Source organism: Cyanistes caeruleus, chromosome 9, assembly GCF_971803275.1.
Source record: "Cyanistes caeruleus chromosome 9, bCyaCae1.hap1.1, whole genome shotgun sequence".
Lineage (NCBI taxonomy): Eukaryota > Metazoa > Chordata > Aves > Passeriformes > Paridae > Cyanistes > Cyanistes caeruleus.
The window spans coordinates 27,758,366-27,777,982 of NC_141709.1; the positions used below are offsets into that span (position 1 = coordinate 27,758,366).

At 40.7% G+C, this 19,617-nt stretch overlaps 1 protein-coding gene across 7 annotated transcripts in view; it reads right to left on the bottom strand.

Annotated features, from left to right (window-relative positions):
- The window catches only part of LOC111933065 (BEN domain-containing protein 5), an 887,514-nt gene that overhangs the window by 410,976 nt on the left and 456,921 nt on the right, over positions 1-19,617 (bottom strand). For 5 of the 7 annotated variants that reach the window (XM_023932447.2, XM_086842549.1, XM_086842547.1 and 2 more), the window contains exon 6: positions 7,528-7,567. In XM_023932447.2, coding sequence (XP_023788215.2) covers positions 7,528-7,567 — 40 coding nt within the window. The remainder of the gene's footprint in view (positions 1-7,527; positions 7,568-19,617) is intronic. The other 2 variants (XM_086842548.1, XM_086842546.1) reach the window with 1 other exon arrangement.

Below are 19,617 nucleotides of genomic sequence, written 5' to 3' on the forward strand. Positions count from 1 at the left end.
ATTCTGATCAAAGATAAGAACCAAGACAACTTACTGTAATCAATTATGCACAGATAGTCCTCAGCCTATGTACAATTCATAAAAATAATACCAAAAACATAACATGGATTTACATGCAGAAATGAAATATGGACGTGGCCAGAGCACTGATCTTCTGATTGCTATCTCAAATTGGCAATCCTGGCACTTTGAGCAGGTCTCTGGCTAGATGCTGTTCCCTTGAAGAAATTTCCAGCAGTCCTTCAGCAGCTCCTGCTTACACAAGAGGAGCTGCAGAGCCACAGCCTGGGACTGGAGGTGACAGGAGGCAGCACCCAGGGAGTCAGTGCTGCAACAGCCTGGATGTGGGTTTTATTTCTGAGCAGGCAGAGATGATCAACACCCCCACACGTCCCCAAAGCCCTCATGGTGCACAGAAAGCCATTGTTTGACAATCTGACTGAATTTAACAGAAGAATGATGCCCGGCTGTGTCCCGTGTGTAACACAAGGTCCCCACCCCCTGCACATGGACTGACCACAGGCAGTGGTCACCCTCCCACATTAGCCACTAAATCCAAAAGGGAACTTGAAGATCTATCCAGGTTTCAGGCAGGTATGAACATGTGAGGCTGTCATCCTCACAAATACCAAATTCACACTTTGAGGTCTTTTCTATGTCTTTTCCATTCACCCTCATTACAGTAAAATCAAGGAATTCACGTTGCAATATCAATCCTCTCGTCAACTTTACACCCCTCAAAACCTGTAAAATATTTAGATTTCCACGTGAAAATTTGTTCCTGTTTTGCTGTAGCTGACATCCCTTTGTCACAGGTCTCACACAGTTTTGCCCAGGTGAGCCCCAAAGAGTACCCAGTGACTTAATGAGCAGATCAATTACTGGTCATAAGAAAAGATACTGTCTCTTTAAAGGTTATTTGAAGGTTGATTGCTATCTTATTGCTTATATCCTGCAAATCTATTCAGCCTTATGAATGAATTTGACCTTTTTATACTTACTGGGGGAAAAAAACAGAACAGAAGTTAATTTAGAGCTCTATAATACAACACTTTTTCCCAGAGAAATGAAAGGGCATTCAAATCGATACCTGCACAATAACACTCTGATGAATGTTTGCACCCAATTTTCTCATTTTGCTAACTTGAGATTGGGCATTTTGAATAGTTCTCAAAGAACATATTCTTTATGTGCTGTGAAGTATGTGGTATTGTGTCCAAACAATGCTAGAGGATAATCATTATAGGAGTGTCACTGGGCCTGAAAAGGTCAGTTAGTTAGAAATGTCAGCTTTCAATGCAACTGTGCCGGACCTTCCCATGTACGGATCCAATTAAAGGGACATGCCAAGGTGCATGGAAACACCATGGTGACCCAGAATAATAATAAGGGATTGTGGTAAAGCTTGATATTTTTCTTCAAAAGTAATGGATTAGCCTTTAGAATATCTTCTCTGCAGTCTTATTTTGACTTGGCAAATATCACTTCTTCTACATGTATCCAAAAAAAGGTCACTTTTTTAAATGCAAAGGTGGGGATGAAACAGCTTCACTAAAAGTAAACATGCTGCAGCCAAATGGGGATAAAGTTCTGGTTTCATTATTGAATCAAAGAAGTGGCATTTCAGTAGAACCCAAACCTGCGATATTTGGGATGGATGTGGGCAATGTTTGGGGACACAGGTGGAGATAGGTCAGGGGACAGGCAGAAAGATCAGGTAGGATTTATTCTCTTGGACATGGTGTGAGGGAAGGGAAAAGACAGTGGAGCAGGAGATATCTTCAATTATTATTCTGGCAAATGCAGAGGTATAACTGAGAATTAGGAAGGTACTGATCTGCATGAATGAGTAATTGCAAGCAACAATATTATTTCACCTTATCACAGCAAATGGATATTCTCACAGCTCTTAAGATACTGTAAAGATGAGAAATTTGATATAGTAAAATTTCCTAATTAGCCTCAGGACAGCTGAAGCCAACCTAATGGCACAAAAAAAGGAAAAGAGTCCACATATTCCTTCTGCTCTCTGTTAGTACAGTCATCTTGCTAAAGTTTCATCAAGTCTGAAACAAACTTCTTCCTGTAGCTTTATGGCTCAGCTAAGACAGACAACATGGGAATTTCACTTTGAGCTGAGATTTTAGCATTTATATTTTATTTTCATGGTAGGGAAATTCTTGTACTGGGTTCAGACAAACCATTTGGGGTCTATTGCCTTTCTGAGCAGTGAGATTCTGACTCCCCCAGTTATCTCATATTATTGTGGGTGGATTAATACCCAGTGATATGGGAAATAATTCACTGAGCATTAAAAGACTCAATTATTACTGGAATTCTAAGTAATTTCTTTTCTCCACCAGCTTTGCAAGTAAAAGACCATGTGAAGCTTCACTAGCAGACATGAGCAGTGGTTATGTTAGGCTGTTTAAAATCTGCAATACCATCCTTTGACACATACTTAGACCAAAATCAATGTGCTATTAATTAATAAGGACTTACAAAAAAAAAAAAAAAGTCCCCAAGTTTTAGCAGCAAACAACTTTCTGTCACATTTTATTAGTTGGTATCATTTTTACTAATACCTGCCTTATAGCTTCATGACTTTGAGTTCATATTATTTTCATGCTTCAATTAGAAAGAAGTTGATAGCCAGACTATCCAGGAAGGTAATGGAAAAGTCTTGTAGCAGGGCTTAGTGGTGGAATTTATAGTCAAATGAAACTTTGAAATATACTATAAAACTTCTCCTTCCTTTACGTACTTTTACTTGAGGTCTCATAAGCAGTAATATGTAGAAATGCAAAACTTAATCAGCTAAAAAATATAGCAAATCCCACATATCACTTTATGCAATGCCAGGAGAGCAGAAATATATTTTCCTAACCAGAGGAAATTAACTAGGCAACAGTCCTATATCTATAATTTAAAGCAGTAAAATATGTATGGCAGAAGCCAAAGCCACCTTAAAAGAATTCAGGGTAGCAGTATATCACAAATTAATGAAATGGAGACATTTTTAGAGCATGCAGCGCTGATGATATTAAAGGGGGGAGAATATTTCACTGCATAGATCGAACTGATAAATACTTTTAAAATCAAGCTTTTTCCCCTGTTTAAAAGTGTAAGAGCTTGAATATTAGGCGGAAGCATGCACAAACCATTAACATTTCTGATGAAATCTCAGTGGAGATTAGGATTATTTTACTCTCTCCCTGCCTGTAAAGCTCTGGTGTGGCTTTCACATTAGGAAAATCTGAGTAAATCAAAAGCCAGGAATTATGTGGTCAGCACTTACTTTTTTCATCTAAAACAGACCTGAAAGAAACTTAAAAAAATTACTTTATATTCTGTGCTGTAGCCAAGCTGGACACTACGGAATACTCAACTACCCCAGGTTTTTTAAAAGCAATCAATTTACTGCTGCCAAATGTAGTAGGTTTATATACATCTGGGAAACATGCACCTACGGTGCTGATGAATTTCTCCTGACACTGTGCTGATTTCAAGAGAATGTTATTTTAAATTGGCAGTAGAGAGACTGGTAGAGAAGGATAAAGCCCCGAGGATGGCTGAATCAAAGAGAATTTCAAAAGAATTTTCCTGATGGTTCTTGGATAATATCACATGTTAGCTATTTTCAAAGCCAATAGTTTCCAACACACTTCCATTTATGGTATCAATAATTAAAAAATACTTCAGTGGGAGAGGAACTTACCTTACTGAGAAGAGAAATTGGAAAGCTGTATTATTATCATAAACACAGGAGATGCAAAAAGCTGTGTCTCCATGGAAAAGCTATGGAAACAGGGGTATCTTATTTGCAGCTATTGAGTGGTTACCACAAAATGTGATGTGATTGCATGTGCGTGTTCAAAGTGCTACTAGAACATGATCACAGAGAAATGACGGGCAGATCCTCATCTCCTTTTTTGCAACAAGGCCAAATTAAACTACCTCAAGCTTTGGTCCTAAACCTCAAAGACAACCAGAATAGCGTTAAGGAAATGTTTTGGATCCAATTCAGAGGTAAAGCTGGGTTTAAAGAAAATTTAAATTACCAAAACTTAAATCTCATTATGTCCCACTCCCTGCCAGCATGTCCCTGCCAGCTCCTAATGAATTTTTAACATCCTTCCCCCACCCCACTGCGCACATCAGCTCTGACTCGGGCACCCTGAACTGTACAGCTGCACTCTAATTGTACCTCACATGTCAAGGGGCAAGAAGAAAGAAGTGTGGCGAGAGCATTGATAAATTTAACTTAACATTCCTCCAGCTACCCAGCAGCAAGGCAGAGCTGTGAACTCCCCTCCACATTTTACAGGGGCATCAGTTACTTCAAAGGAATATATTTGAGCACGAGGGAGTCTGGCTCGCTCCCAGATTATGCATCATTTGTGTCTGGCTGTTTCTGGAGATCCACAGCAAAGCAACGACTTCCTCCAGTTTGGGGTGCAGTGTGGAGCTTTCCATACCTGCTTTATTAGGGTGCTGGAAGAGGTGAGCCCTGTGTGTTGCATACAAATCGTGTAGTTGGAGCTGCAGCTCCCACCATCTGTATTTCTTCCCGTTCCTTTTATTTTTTTCACTTTTTCCCAGACTTCTCTCCGTCCAGGGTATAGATTAATGGTCTATACCTGTTCACTTGAACATACAGATGTGAATTTAAGGCCAGAACCTGTTCAGCCAGGTTTCAGGAAGCCAAGCACATGTTGCCTGGGGGTTGGAAGCCATGTGGCGCAGGGCAAGAGGCAGCGCTGGGTCACCCTCAGTGTGGGCTCAGCACAGCACAGGCAGGGGTGAGGTTCAGGGAATGAGAAACAGGCACAAATTCTGACCCTTTGGGGATTCCTGGGGAAACATGCAACAGCCATGGCCAAGGGAACCACTGTGACTGCCACGAGATAATGTTAAGGTTCCCGTGATTCCACAAACTCTCTTTAAATGTTATGGCGCCTGAGTCTCAACAATGCTTAACTTACATTATCGGCAATTAATCTTACCTTGCAATTAATCTCACTAATTGGCTGATCAGCTTTTGGAAATTGTTTTAGTAGCACATGGAGAAGAGTTGTTGTACTGTCTGCATGGGCTCACCATCGATTCTTGACGAAAGGTAGGAAAACTGGTTAAAGAGCTTCACACACACACAAGAAAGAGAGATGATACTCATTGTGACAGAGGTGCTAATCTCAGGGGTCACCTTTCCTTTTGAAGCCCTTTGTCTATTCTCACAATTAAGCAATAGGGTTTTGGTGGCCAACACCCCTTGTGGGACACAACTCTAACTAAAGCTGTGTGACCTCTGCCGAAAGCAAAGGCTGCCCGCCTGCGGCGAGGTGAAGAACAGAAACAAGTCCCAGAGGATTGGCAGGTGCAACTAAACAGCTCAGCCCCTCATTTGAATCGGTAAATTAAGGGTTGACAGTGATTATGGCTGATCTCAGCCATCATAACCGATATCACGACTTTGTAAAAGCAGACTGTCAATGTCAGATCTTAGAGCTAGGACTCAAAGAATTAAATATTTTAAAGTAGCAGTCTCCAAAGACAGATAAATGCCCCAAGGCTATGATTTATTTTATTTTATTTTTGTATTTGTAGGGCTGAAACTAGACCCTTTAATCCACAGGCTGACATTTTCCAATCCTACTAGGAATTGAGTGCCTAACTTTTTCAACCCCTTTGAAAAATCTCATCTTTAGGCTCTTTGGTAAGCTTGGCCTGATCCAGCACCAAGCGCCTTTTGAAAATGCCTCTACTGAAGGCAAAACTACAGGCACTTCATTATGTAATCACGAACAAGTAGTATTTTTTTTCCTTATGTACCCAGTTATGGTAGATTTCTGGTTAAATATCAAAGGGTAAAACTTGCATTTCAGAAAAGGTACGTGCTACAGAAAGCTTCCCTCCCCACTTTTAGTGCAGTATGCCTACCTACACAGTTATTGAAGATCCTTCTACCTAATTGCTGTGTTCATTTAGTAGATTGCTTTATTAAACAGAGATCTGAAGCTACAGCTACTTACTGATCACATCTATGCACAAACTCTACCCAATCAACCCTTTTACACTGAACATTGCATCAGAAATTATGGAAAAGGTATCATAAGTTTCCTTTATGGAAAAGTCTCATATTAAGTCATTCTGGTCCCCAACCCTCTTTTTCTCTTATTGAAAAAGTGTCATGGACTTTGGTGCCTTTATCCAAGATCTGACTATGTGCTATGATTAAGACCTTCAGAGATCTTTTTTTCTTTTTCCTCTAGAAACAGGGAATGCTGAAGATATGGAAAATGAAAAATGTGCCATGTTTGTCCTTGAAGTTACAGTCAGAATAGTGACAATAGCTGTATCACGCTGTATTGTTGCTTTTATCAGCAAGTGCCCTGAGCATACATTAACATAATTGCAAACTGCGTGAAAAGTGAACATGCAAAAATGTGATGCAATTGCCAATAGCCTCAAACATCTGTCCCAACAAAGTGTTCCTCCTCCTTATTTTAATTCTTATTATTTTAACAAGGTTAGTGAAGGAGAAACCATGTCACAGATTATATCTACATTTAGAGTGTCAGAACAATTATTGATGCAAAATTGTTATCCAAGCAAATGTGTGTCACATTTTGTTCACTTCTCATAACACCTGTTCACTCTGCTAACACATTATTACCAGTTAAGGCCAGAATTCATTAGTCCCAGTCAAAGCCCACCTGAAAGCTTAATTCATACACACATCTGAAAAATGAACAAAGTTAACCAAAATGTGGCATCATTTGAGCAGGGCTTCATCTGAAGCTGGTGGGCAGCAAATTTCTGTAGCAGCTAGTGGAAAGAAAGTGAGCCAGACAAATAGGAATAAATTAAAAACCACCCAGCCTTAAGGGCTGAGATCACAGAGGAGCACAGCTGAACCGACCTGCATTTCCACCACCGTGCTGAGACCTTCAAAACTCACTCTGGCCAGAGCCCCACACTTTCCCAATACAAACAAATTTTGGTTGATCTCCCCAACAGGCAAATGACAAAAGCCATCATGAAGCAGGTAGTTTAAAGCATTTTAATTCTACCTAAATATTTTCTGACCCACCTGGGGGTTCTCAGCCCTGAGCCTGGACTTTGTCTCCTTCCACACGTGTGGAGTGTGTCACCATCTCCCAACTCCCCAGACTGCTCCCGTTTGCCACCAAGGAAAGTCAAGCTTGCATTTCTGTGATACTTGAACACACTTTGTGAATTCGAGGGCATCTGCCCTGCAGATATACCACTAACTGTAACCCCAGGAGGCTTAAAGAAATATCAGCACTCCAATTCATAGAGTAAAGGTCTGAAGAGGCAGCTCTGTGAACGGATAACTGCCCGGGGCTTTGCCAAGCACAATATAGCTGTCACTTGTTATTAGGTGAAAGATTTTCTGGGGAACAGTGTTTTTCATTTTGCATGTCAGAGACGGGGGGAAAAACACATTTAGACAACCATCTCTTTAAGAAAAGAGGAGAGAGCGGCGCGGCAGAGCTCACTTACCGGGGCTGGTTATTGTCAGGAGGTCAAGCCGCCGTTTCTGCTGAAAAACAAATTATAAAAGGAATTGTTAAAAGGGGACTAATTTTAGTGGGTCAGCTTAGACCTGCAAAGTAAGTGTTCTGACATTTACAGCAGGATTAATTACAAGTTACATGGCTCACAGTAACTCTTTTGGAAGGGATCCACGTGTACTTTATGAGGGAGGAAAAAATCCCTTCCTCAGTCCTTTTCATGTGTTTTTATTTGCGCTTATAAAGTGTTACTATTTCTTTTTTGGAACATATACTTGAAATGGATAGCTGGAAGCACAGATGGACCAATATATTTATAAAAGTGATTTCTGATTCCACAGGGAAGAAGACATGGAACCAGGACAAGCAAGTCTAAGTTCTTTATTCATATCAATCACTGACTCAATGCCTGTTTGTGATCAAACACAATTATATTGCCTTGGGGGGAACCTTTCAAAGACATGTAAGAGGATCTAGACAAACTCAAGACTGATAAAAAGAAAACTTCTTTGCATGCTGAGAGCAGTCAGCCCATGGATCTCGTTGCCACCGGATATCCATCACCCTAAAAGCTTGCCAGATTTGATCATCACTGGATATGTGTACAGATAGCAAAATACAGAGAGTTATTATGGCAAATAATCAACTTTACTTACAGGACTGTTTTCTGGAATGGCTGCAAAACTTCACAGGGTAAGCAAACCCATACTATGAGAAAGTTAAGAAGATTTTTGGCCTGGAACAATCTATCCCACCAAAGCCTTTGTGATGGTGGGGTGCACCTGAGGTTCCCTTTTCCCACAATGTGTAGCCAGCACTGTTTTCTACTCCATGTTCCCAGTGTTAGGTGATCTCCCCACCATTGTCACTCTGTAGCTTGCCACTCAAATCCAGGTGCTCCTGGACCATCAGCATCTTTTTCCACTTTTCTGTGGGCTGAGAGCTTTCCATCACAAGCAGGGCTTTCCCCATCTCATGGAAAGACTGTTGCTGCCCCTTCATCATAGCACTTTCCAACTTACTGTCTTCTTCCTAACTTTGCCTAACAGTGCCTTTGTGTGTCTAGCAGGTATTGAAGATTATACTGTCCAGTTTAATTTCTCTCTCCTAATTTGCTCAATAATGTCTGTGTTACTTTCATTTATTGTCAGCCCTATTGATCTTCCAATCTAATTCTCATCACTGCACTCACTGGATTCCCTATGTGACAGCTGAAAGTCCTTGAGGAGGAAACATTGACTTGGTATTCCCTACCCTGAGTGTTGTTCCTTGGAAATCATGACTGATGAAACTCCTTTCCAAGCCCATCATTTCTCTCTGGTAAAGCTTCACTGGCTGAAGTTCATGGACACTGTTGGTCATCCACTGAACACACTTGAGCTGTGCTGGGCACAACAGCAAATTTGGCTTGCTGGGGAGCCAAGTGGGGTGTCAGGCTGGAAAAAACACATTTCTGAAACCTTCCTAGCCTTCAGTTCCTTACCTCTGGCACAACACAAAATATATTTGAGAGAAAATTCTTTTTCCAGAGGTACTCCTTGTTCTCTTGCTAAGTCATTCGGAGCACGACCTTACCCATGTGCTCGAGCACATTTGCTCTAGTTGAAAATACTGGGGCCAGTGTATGCCAAACCTTTTCCCAGGTGCTCCAGGGTAAAAGGGAGCAGGATACCCTGCTGCTGCCTGTGTCACCTGCTCACACCCCTCCTTTCTTGGGAGCAGCAAAGCAGGGTAAGAAATCCTGTGTGTGAGCACAGCACCCACCTTCCCAGTGGGAGCCGTGAGACAAAACATCTCCTAATGAGCTAAATTTTATATAGATCCTGCACCTTAATCCTGATTCATATGTACAAAGCTGTGAAATGCCAGAGCTTAGCCCCCACTGGGCCAAAAGCTTTGCTTACATTTCTCAGCACAACTGGAACTCCAAATGCTGTATATCTAATGAACAGCTAGAGCAGAAAATATATATCCGAAGCCTATACTCCGTGAAAGCCTCTCTACTAGGAAAAAAGGTGGAATATAAATATCCTGCATCAAAGAAAAGTTGGAAAATGTAAAGATATGGAACAAAGAGAGTCATGCAGCCCAACTGGCCCCCAGTCCTGACTTGAGCCTGTTAAATGGGGTAAAAATAAACATTAAATAAGAAACCAAAATAGCTTAGCTTGATACGTCAGGAAAACAAAAGCATATAGGAGAGGTCAAACAAATGGGAAATAAAATGAAATTATTACAAGTCAAATGTTCAGTTTGTAACTTTTTTTCCAGTTTGAATACTGCCTTCAAGCTGACCTTGGAAAAAACAAATTAACTCCAGATCCAGGAAATCTTTGTGTGTATGTTGAACTTTAAGCTGAGTTATTTCTCTGACTTCAAGTAGAGCAGCTCTGATCTTTTGCATCTAACACCTAACTGCTGCAAGGGATTTGAAATGCCACCAGGTTCTTGGCACTGGCTCCACCCAAGTGCTCCAGGCTGGAGCTCGGTGGCTCCTGCCTGCCTGGTGACAGAGGGAGGAAAAAATTCCCAGCTCTGACCTTCACTGGACCTTGAAGAGGTTTCTCTGATTTAACTGGTCAAGGGAAGTTTGTGTACACTCACCCCAGCCCTGGAGAGAAGCAAACAGAATCGTGCATTTAAACATGCAAAAATGCCCTAATTATGGACACTCTCCGGAAATTCCTGCCTGCTCTCAGATCTCAGGGCTAGCTCTGCCGTTTCCAGGGCTCAGCTGGATGCAAGCAGCCTAGTAACTAGATGGATTTAAAAAAAAACTAAAAAACCAGACAGACTCACTTATGAGTAGCTATAAAAACAGCAGTATTTGAATTTAAAGAGAGAGACATTACAAATGTCACACCCATTAATAAAATAATTTCATCGGAAGAATCGTGGCTGTGGGGCTTTATATATTTGCTTCTTTCTTCAGTGCTGAAAGATGCAAATTGCAGCTGTGGCCCCCCCTCCAGCATGATCACCCTCTCCCTGTTTTGACAGATTTCTTGAAAGACTCAGCTCACAAGATGTCTGGCTTTTTTTTGTTCTGCCTTTAGGAATTTTCCACTTCTCAGACACCTGCCCCTGCTGAGATGCTTGGGACCATCCCAATCTTCAGGCATCCTACTATCCCAAGAATTTCCTACAATCTGGGCACTGAAATGCAATGAGTGTCATCCCTGGTTGGGAAAGTGGTGACAGCTTCCCATGTCTCTAAGGCTGGATTTCACCCACATTGACAAAAGGGCATTCCATGAGAGACACAGAAATGATCCCCACAGCCTCAGCCATCATTTATAAGAGGCAAACAGAAATATTCCCTGCATCATCACAGTATCTCTGCTGCTGCTGTAATCCTGTCCTGCCCTTAAGGGGCAGCATCCTCTTTTCCACTCTGCTGGCTGTTGGAGATCCCAAGGGCAGGAGGAGGCCACTGGTGATTCATTCTGCTTCCCACCTGGAGCAGTTTCCATCACTGGCACTACCCAGAGGCGCAGTCCCCACACTGCACCAGGGCTCGGAGCAGACCTGCAGCAGATCGTGCTCACTTCCACAAAATTAACACAATCTTTAATTAATGTAATAAGCACTGATGAGTAATAAATCATATTAAAATACAAGGAAGGCAATTTTTTAATAAATTAAGCATTGATTCACTCAATAAATATTAATCTACTAAGCATCAAGTATTCATTGCATTTTAGGAAACCAGTTGAAGAATGTCGCTGGTGAGCTGGTCTGCAGCGTGCAGAATGGTCCCTGTTCACCCAGTTTACTTTTAACTAATTCCTGAATTTATCAAGTTAAACAACTTGAATGAAAGTGAGTCTGGATTATTATTCCATTGCAAGATGCAATTTTCTCGACACAGATTCTAACTCAACCCTCAGACTTTTTCCTGCTTCTTAGTAACTCCTTTCCTAAGTACCTCTTTTTCTAAGCACCTCCTTTCTCTTCCTTGGTTTTGGAGGTCTTTAAAATATTTGCTGACTGGTGTCACTTAATTTTCACCTCAATTAACTTAGCAAGAGTTGCAAAACTAGGAAAAAAAAATTGCAGGGGGAGTGTAAATTAACTCATTCATTTAAGTTCAGCTTATCTATGAGATGTTCTTTCACACTTTGCTCTCTGCAGAGTTCCTCCAACCTTTTATATAGATGTGGGATGTGCTGCACTTACTTTGACTCTTATCTACAGATTAGCAAAAGAGAAGGGAAAGAAAGCCAGATGCAAAGATGCCCCACGAGACTGATATGGAGCTGTTTCTGTAGCAACCGATGATTTCCTTCTCATGTAAGAATGAGCCTCGTCATATCTAATTCTGAATGTATCTGGGCCTTACTTGCCAGCCAAAGCTGAGTCGGGTATTAAGTCAATATAGTCAGAAAGAGTGATAAAAAAGCAATTATAAAGTCATCTTCCTACTCCTCCTCCAGCCACGATCCAAAAAATATCCTTATCCCTGCTTCTGTCCCAGCACATCATATCCCAGGCCCCAACACCCAGCAGTGCAGGTAAGTGGGGATGGAGCTGGCAGCAGCCACTCAGGGATCTGTTCCACACATGATGCTGGAAACTCCTTCAGCTTCCCAGCCATCCACATCCCAGGAACCAGCAGAGGTTTTTCTAAACAGCAAGGCCATCTATTCCTGCCTTGCTCTGAGTCTCCATATAAAATTCCTAAGCCCGGAGCTAAGATCAGCTTCAGCTCTAAAAAGCTCCTGTTGGGTTTGTGCCTTTCACTGCCTTCACTCTGGGCAGGTTTTGCTGCAGCTGTGAACCCAAAACCAGGCTGCCCACTCACCAACAGCTCCTTACAGGAAACTGGAATTGACTCTCTAGGATCTCACAAGGACTTTGTCTTCCAAAATGTATTTTACCCAGCCTGGTCTCTGCTGTTGATTTCTTCCCCCTAATCTGAGTGTGTTTGGAACATGTGTCCGTCCCCCACCACCTTCAATTTACTGTGCAGGGGGTTTAAGATTAAAATGAAGAGCATGATAAATTTTTTTTCCTGGAAACTTTGCTGCAAGCTGTCACTAATAACACCTTTTCTTTTCTTTTTGACTTCAAATCTTCTTTTCTGTAAACTGTGTTGACACAAGAGTAATATAAACCAGTGTTTCTCATCACAAATACAGCTGAGGATGTACTGAAGGGTGCATTTCACATTTCTGTGCCCTTTATGATTGCCACACTCTGAAACATCAGTGCTTTGGAAACCTGTCCTTTCACATTGCGGCATGAAAGAACCCAGGAGCTCAGAAAAGGATCAAAGAGACCCCAAGTGTGCAGCTTGGCACAGTTGGGTGGCACAGCCTGGCTGCCACCAGGCACCACCATTGGAGGGAAGATGTGCAGGAGGGGGAGGTTAAAGGCTGTATCCCATCCTTCCTTGTTGCCACCTGTTGTTGGACAGGTCAAGAAATATTCAGGGATGATCAACATCTGGATAAATTTTCTAAGGATGGCTTCAGTGAAGGAAGGTGTTGGGAAAAAAAGTGAGCAATCATATCTGCCTAGTTCCTCAAATCCAAGTTTCACTGCTTGTACCTCCATCCCTTCAGAGTGCAAGAGTTACCTCCAAAGAGAAACTCTCGATTTAAGTAATGATACCAAAACCCTACTAATTCAAATCCTGTAAAATGGATAATTTGATGATTTAAAGCTGGTTGTTTTTGGTTTTTTTCACATGATAGTGAGCAATAATCTTTTCTTTCCATCCTGAAATCACAGGCTTTTGTTCACATAATGAAACAAGATCTCACATTTTGTACTTCCTTTATGATTAGCTGCTGAAATTTCCTGGTATAATGATAAAATGAACCAATCAGCTTGTTGACACTTGACTGGGATTTTAGCAAATTGCATCTGCTGTAGCCTACCCTGTGGAATCAATTATTGATAATATAGGTGTGGAAGAACATTTATAAAGTGGTTTGGGATATGTTATCACTCATGCTAAGAACTATAATGAGCATTTTAAACCATTTTGACAGTGGCCTTTGCAGATATTTGATCGCTGCAATATATGGTAACTTGGTTCTGGTTTAGAATCAAAACCAAGTCCAAACAATGAAATACAGTGCCAAACCTTTAAGCTACTTTACTCATTCTTCCACTGCACATGCTCTCCTGCTTAATATCTGACACTTGCCTATTTCTTTCCCAAAACCAGTGATACCTTCCTACATTCCCACAGCACTGCCAAACAAGTAGCTGAGACTTCTCCTTCTTCCCCCTTGAAGTATTTGTCTGAGGAACAGAAGATCCACACACAATGTTCTTACAGCCCTGCTGTGCTCCAAAGCTGTATAGAATGAACATTAATACAACAAAGGTTAAGAAGAGGTGGAAAAGCCGTTTTTTTAGCCCAGTCAGTATAAGCTCTGGCAGTAGTAGCAGGTTGCAGCCCCTTGGTGAGCTTTGGTAGGAACTCAATCTATGAGTAGATTGTTGCCCAAGCCATGGGAGGCTGAGCTCCCCCAGTGGCTGCACAGTGAGACCACTGACCATGGGCACACTCAGCTTTATGGGCCCCACAAATTCACGGTCTCTTCCACATATTCTTGAGTGACATCTGGTGCTCCATCTATAGCTTGCCTTATTTACATATGCAGAGCTCATAAAGTAGTAGCCAGATTCATAGTGAGCCACTGGGAATACAAAAGAAGGCACCTCTCTGTTCACTGTAATATTCACAATCACCACAAAAAGTGGTTAAGGCTAACTCATCTCTGGAAAGTAAGGCAGGAGGGAGGAACTGCTTTGGAATGAGCTGGTCCTTAACTTTACCAATAAAAGTCATGACAGCAGAAAGCCTCTTGGCTGAGGGAAATGAAAGGATGATATAGCCAATACCTTTGTCCTGCTCTTTCCCAAAAGAAATGCAAGAAATGCAAGAAATGAAGGAAGAGAAGAAGCCCCTTTCTCCATGGTCTGGCCCCACATCCAGATTGGGATCAAGCCCTTTTGTAGCTGCACTAAAAATAAAAGTGTCTTGTGCATGATTTAAATGTACTTACACAGCAAGGGTTCAGGATCTACTCATTCCACAATTTAACTCAGCACTCTAAGGGGTTTGTTTTGGTGAAACACTGCCATGCAGGTTTTTCATAGTTTCTTGTATTACTATGTAAATTGCAGAGCTGTGGTTATAATCCCGTGCTTGTGACATCAATTACTTAATGCCTATAGAGATTATTGTAATGCCACAAACAACAGATTATGTTTTAAAGTACATGGCAAGCAGCAGGAGCTAATAAACTCTTCTATTTAAAAGTTATTTATTTTGAAAAATAGAGTAAACAAGGGCAGGAAAAACTGTACAGACCCCACACAATGCCATTAACAGCCAAAATCTATCCATGACACGGATCCCAAGGCACTGCCTTGCCATTCTTTAGCTGTGATTCCTGTCTTACACTAAGTTTTACCAAGGAAAGGGGCAGCATCTTTGACAGCAATTATGAACTTTGAAAGTTCACCATTTGTTGGGGGGCGTGGGGGGAGAAGCCACAGTGTTCAATGAATGTTTAATTAGAAACAAAGCATATCTACCCATACCAGTAATGGGCTATTGACTGACAGCCATTGTTTATGGGCTGGTTAGATAACAGACAGGAAAGATTAACCCCCAGCATAGGCAATTTTTAAACTAAACATGCAATTGTAGGAGCCTGTGATTACATCATAAGGGACACAAAAATTCAGGGGTCCATGTCCCTGCTCTGGCCCATCTGGAGCTTGAAAATGAGCTCTGAACATGCAGATCATTTCTCCCAAGCATTCTTTTACTGTCTATACCTAAATACATATTTATTCAAATTGGGACTTAAGTTCCAAAACTCAAGTCTGACCTAGCTTAGCTACCAGTTAGTAGCAGTTTTCTGTTCTCTCCATGTCAACTAACACTATGTTTAATAAACTGTCATCATGCCAGAATAGCCAAGACATTGGTGGGAGAGACCAGCTTGGGTTCAAAAAATTTGGAAAAAAAATGGAATTTTAGGAGAAGAGGGATAAAAAAATCACCTAGGATTCTGAAGATGTTGGGAAAATTTCTGAAACATGAAAATTTTTCACTGAAAGAGTGACTGACTCCAGCCCTCCAAGCTCTTCCCAGGCTGTCACGGCACCACTACAACCAAAAACTTTTCTGCAATAGGGACAGACAGGAGGGAAGGGGGAATAACTCTGTGTTTTCACATTTTAAAACTAGGAGGATTGTTAAAAATCCCTCCCCAATCCCCACATATTGTGTAATTACTGTATATAAGTCAAGGAAACATGATAAAAATTGTAGCAAAAAGTTAAATTAGAATCTATTATGTATGGACAAATAAATAAATTTATACGTTCAACTATTTTGGTCTCATCTAATTTCAAGCTTTTCATCTAATTTCAGTTTGAGTCTGTTTCCTTTCACAGTCCATGGCAGTGAGTTTGTTTTTCTAATGCTCAAAATTACATTTTTTTGTTCCAAACCAGACCGCTGCTTGTCATATTCACTTCACCAAATGATTCAGAGCATCCCAATCTTTATTCTCCCAAATCCTGCCTATTTAATTACAGCCCCTGACAGCACTGTCTGGAGAAGTCAAATGGCACAAATGAACGTGGGCTCTTCTGAAGGCAAAAGGAACAATCTGACTTTCCAAACAGACCCATCACTTTCTCCTTTGTTTCTGAAGTAATGTCGTTGTGCTTTCCTATGAAATGTGCTAAAATCATCTCTGATTCCTGCAGCTGAGTGTCTGGAGCCTCTGAACTTGTGGAACAAGGTACATTCAGGCTGCAGCTGCTATCAAAATTCCTAAGGATTACCAGGGCAGCTTTGGGACTCCCTGCAGCCACTCCCAGGGTCACTCTGCCTTTGTACCCTGTCCAGAGCAATTCATGTTTAATCAATGGGTGGTGTCTCTAGAACTGTTAATAAAAAAGTCAAATGGAGGCTACTGGAGCCAAGGCAGCATTTCACTTTATACATCTCAATTGAGACAGTTTTATCTCAGTTTTTAAATTTGGCGTTTTAAACCCAAATCCTTCACCCAGGTGCTTTAAACTGTGAAAACCATTCCAGGGGAATTTTTATTCGCAGCAGTTGAAGAGAGTTATATATGTTGTAAATAATATGTTATATTAAAGGAGAAAATAAAAGTTTGGTTCATCAAAATCACTGAGATGAGTTAGTTTGCCTGAGAGCAGCCTGGAATGGAGACCTGTGTAAGGAGATGAGGCCATCCAGATATTACAAGTTTGCTCCTCTCCTCAGTCTGTGTCAGGTTATTCTGACTAATAAAATAGGGGACAACATTTTTCCTGTCAGCTGAACAGAGATAAGAGGTCTGAAACCCTCATTTCATTAGCCTCATTGCTAACTGGTTCAAATTATCTCTCTTTTACAGCTGTTCTATCAGCAATTCACTGGGGACCTGCCACCTGATGTATATCTAATGGTGCCTAAAAATCCCAGAGCCCACACTTGAAAAACCTGGTGACTGGCAGACTGGGGACTGCCTTGACCATGAGGACCTAGTGGAAGAGAGAAGGGAACCAAATTCCCTATTAACCAATTTTTACCTGAAACTGCTCATTTTTTGCATCACAAGGGTTCCGTCCAGCCAAAGGCTGAGTTTCCCCAGCTCCCCTTGGTGAGACAGACGCTGAGGGCAGATCAGAACCAGACCTCAACAGCTCTTGAGATTTGCCCACATGTAACCAACATTTAACCAAGTAACTCTGTCATGAGATACTGCAAAGCAGTTGTCCTTTGGGCTGCACAGAAAAATATGTTTCTCTGGGTGATTTGAAATGTGGATGTTTAGCTATGATTTGTGAGCCACTGTGAAATTTCCATTTTTTTTTTTTTTTTAGAAATAGATAGTTCTGTATTTTAATTATTACCATTGCCCTTATTTACAGTCTTAATTTTTTTGAGAAATACAAGTGTTTTCCAAACATCCACTGAGCATTAACCTTAAAAATTAATTATCTAGATGCTTACAACAACGTTTACACAATGTGTTAGGAAAAGCAATTTGCTTCCCCAAAGAGTACCTATTTTTCAGTTAGCAAAAAAGCTGTGGTAAGTCAAGAATAACTCAAGAGGAAGCATCAGTCCATCATTTCAAATCAATTTCACAGTTGCAGGAAAGGTGAACAAAGTTTCCACAGGTGAAAATGCCAGGAAAATTTATCCTTGTTCTTAGCCTGAACTCCACTGTGTCAGACAGCAATATTTCAGGATGGTTTTTTTTAATTTTTTTGGTTTTTTTTTGAAAGACCAACACAAATGTAAATGTTCCAATTTATAGTGGCAAAATTAGGTGTCAGATTCATTCTTGTTTTCAGTGAGCTTAAATTTTTCTTTTGGGCACCGAAGACAGAGAACATTTTTCCTTCTGAAATGTGGCTCCCCTCGCCATGGTCCTGTGGGTTTGGGTTACAGAGGAGATGCAGGAGCCCAGCTCAGCTTTGCCCTCTCCAGTCCCAGCCTCCCTAGAGAAAAGCTTATTCCCCACAGACCACTCCAGAAGAAAGTCTCTCTGCTATTTCAGCCACCAGAAATATATTCTGTGCTAATTTACAACCAGAAAAAAAAAAAAGAGAGTTCACGTCTTTTATATCCCCAAATAAATAAACTAAATTGTTCAGACAATACAATAGAATCAGTATTTTCAAATGAGCTTTTTAATGAAGCCTGAATAGATTTCCAGCCCACATGAGCAGAAAACTAAGTAAAATCATTGGGGATTACTATTAAAAAGCTCATTGGAAAAAAAAAAAAAAAAAAGAAAAAAGAAAAAAGAAAAAAGAAAAAGACAAAGAAAGAACAACTGATCTTAGGGCAGAAAAGGCACTTTGCATACAAGGAACAGGCAAAGCAAGGGGCAGCAGAGAAGAAAGTGTTAAGAGAACTGAAGATAAAAGGGTGCCATTAGGAAGATGGCTTTGGAGCAGATTACATAGAAATAAGATGAAATGTTTCTTAAAACCAAATAAGCAAACAAACCAGCTCCCCCAGCCCTCTGATCAGCAAAGAAATCAGAACTGTCAGCTTTCATCTGCCTCATACAATAAACCAAAACTCAAAAGAATAGTTAAGTTTTGATTCAAACCACACAAAGCTAATTTTTGCTGGCCATGGCATTCCCTAACTAGGTGTTTTGGACTCTGAGGAAGGTTTTCTGGGTTGGAGAGTGTTTTAGTATTGCTACTGTGTCAACTTTGAATTATGCACGGATTTTTAAATATGGAACTGTTCCTCCACTTATGATGACAGGCACATTCACATCATATAAAATTGGGAATGAGGAGAGCTAAACAAAGCCAGTGAGTTCTGAATTGATCACCTAAAACATCTGCTGTATTGCTTAGGAATTGCAGCACATATGGTATATCAGAGCATCCAATATTTGGAGGCACACTACCTATGCAGAACATCCATAAAATGCCAGAAACACCCATTTTGGCCATTTCAATCTTAACTCTCAATGGGTTTTTGGGGGGTTTTTTGTTTGTTTGTTTTTGTTTTAAATAGAATGCTTAAAAATTATTTCTGGGTTTATTTTTCTGTTTTATCATGTAATTTGATTGCAATCAACTGATCTCCTGCCCTAGTCTCCCCTGTGTTTCTGAACACTGGGAATGTTGATAGTGTTCAAAACAACAACAAGAACATAAAGGAAAGGAGAAAAAGAAGTGATCATCTGAATGTGATCCTTCCTATCTCAGCCAATCCATTCCTTGCACTTATTTGGAATTTCACTACCATTAAGATAAAATAATCCCACAGTAACACTAACACAATATTAACAACAAATCAGAAAAATGCATTTAAAATGAGATTTTGCTCTGATTTAACAACCCTGCTATATCATGCTCCAGGTCTTGACAAGAGAAAGGATGTGACATTTTTCAGCAACTGACCTCAGAGTGAATTAGGGACCCAGATAATTTTTAGGCAATAATGTATTTTTGCGAATGATTCTAAGCAAAATCTCACTGAAACAGGTCTGATTTGAGCCTCTAATTTTGCATAAAAAAAATTAGCAAGGCAAATCATCTCAAATCACCA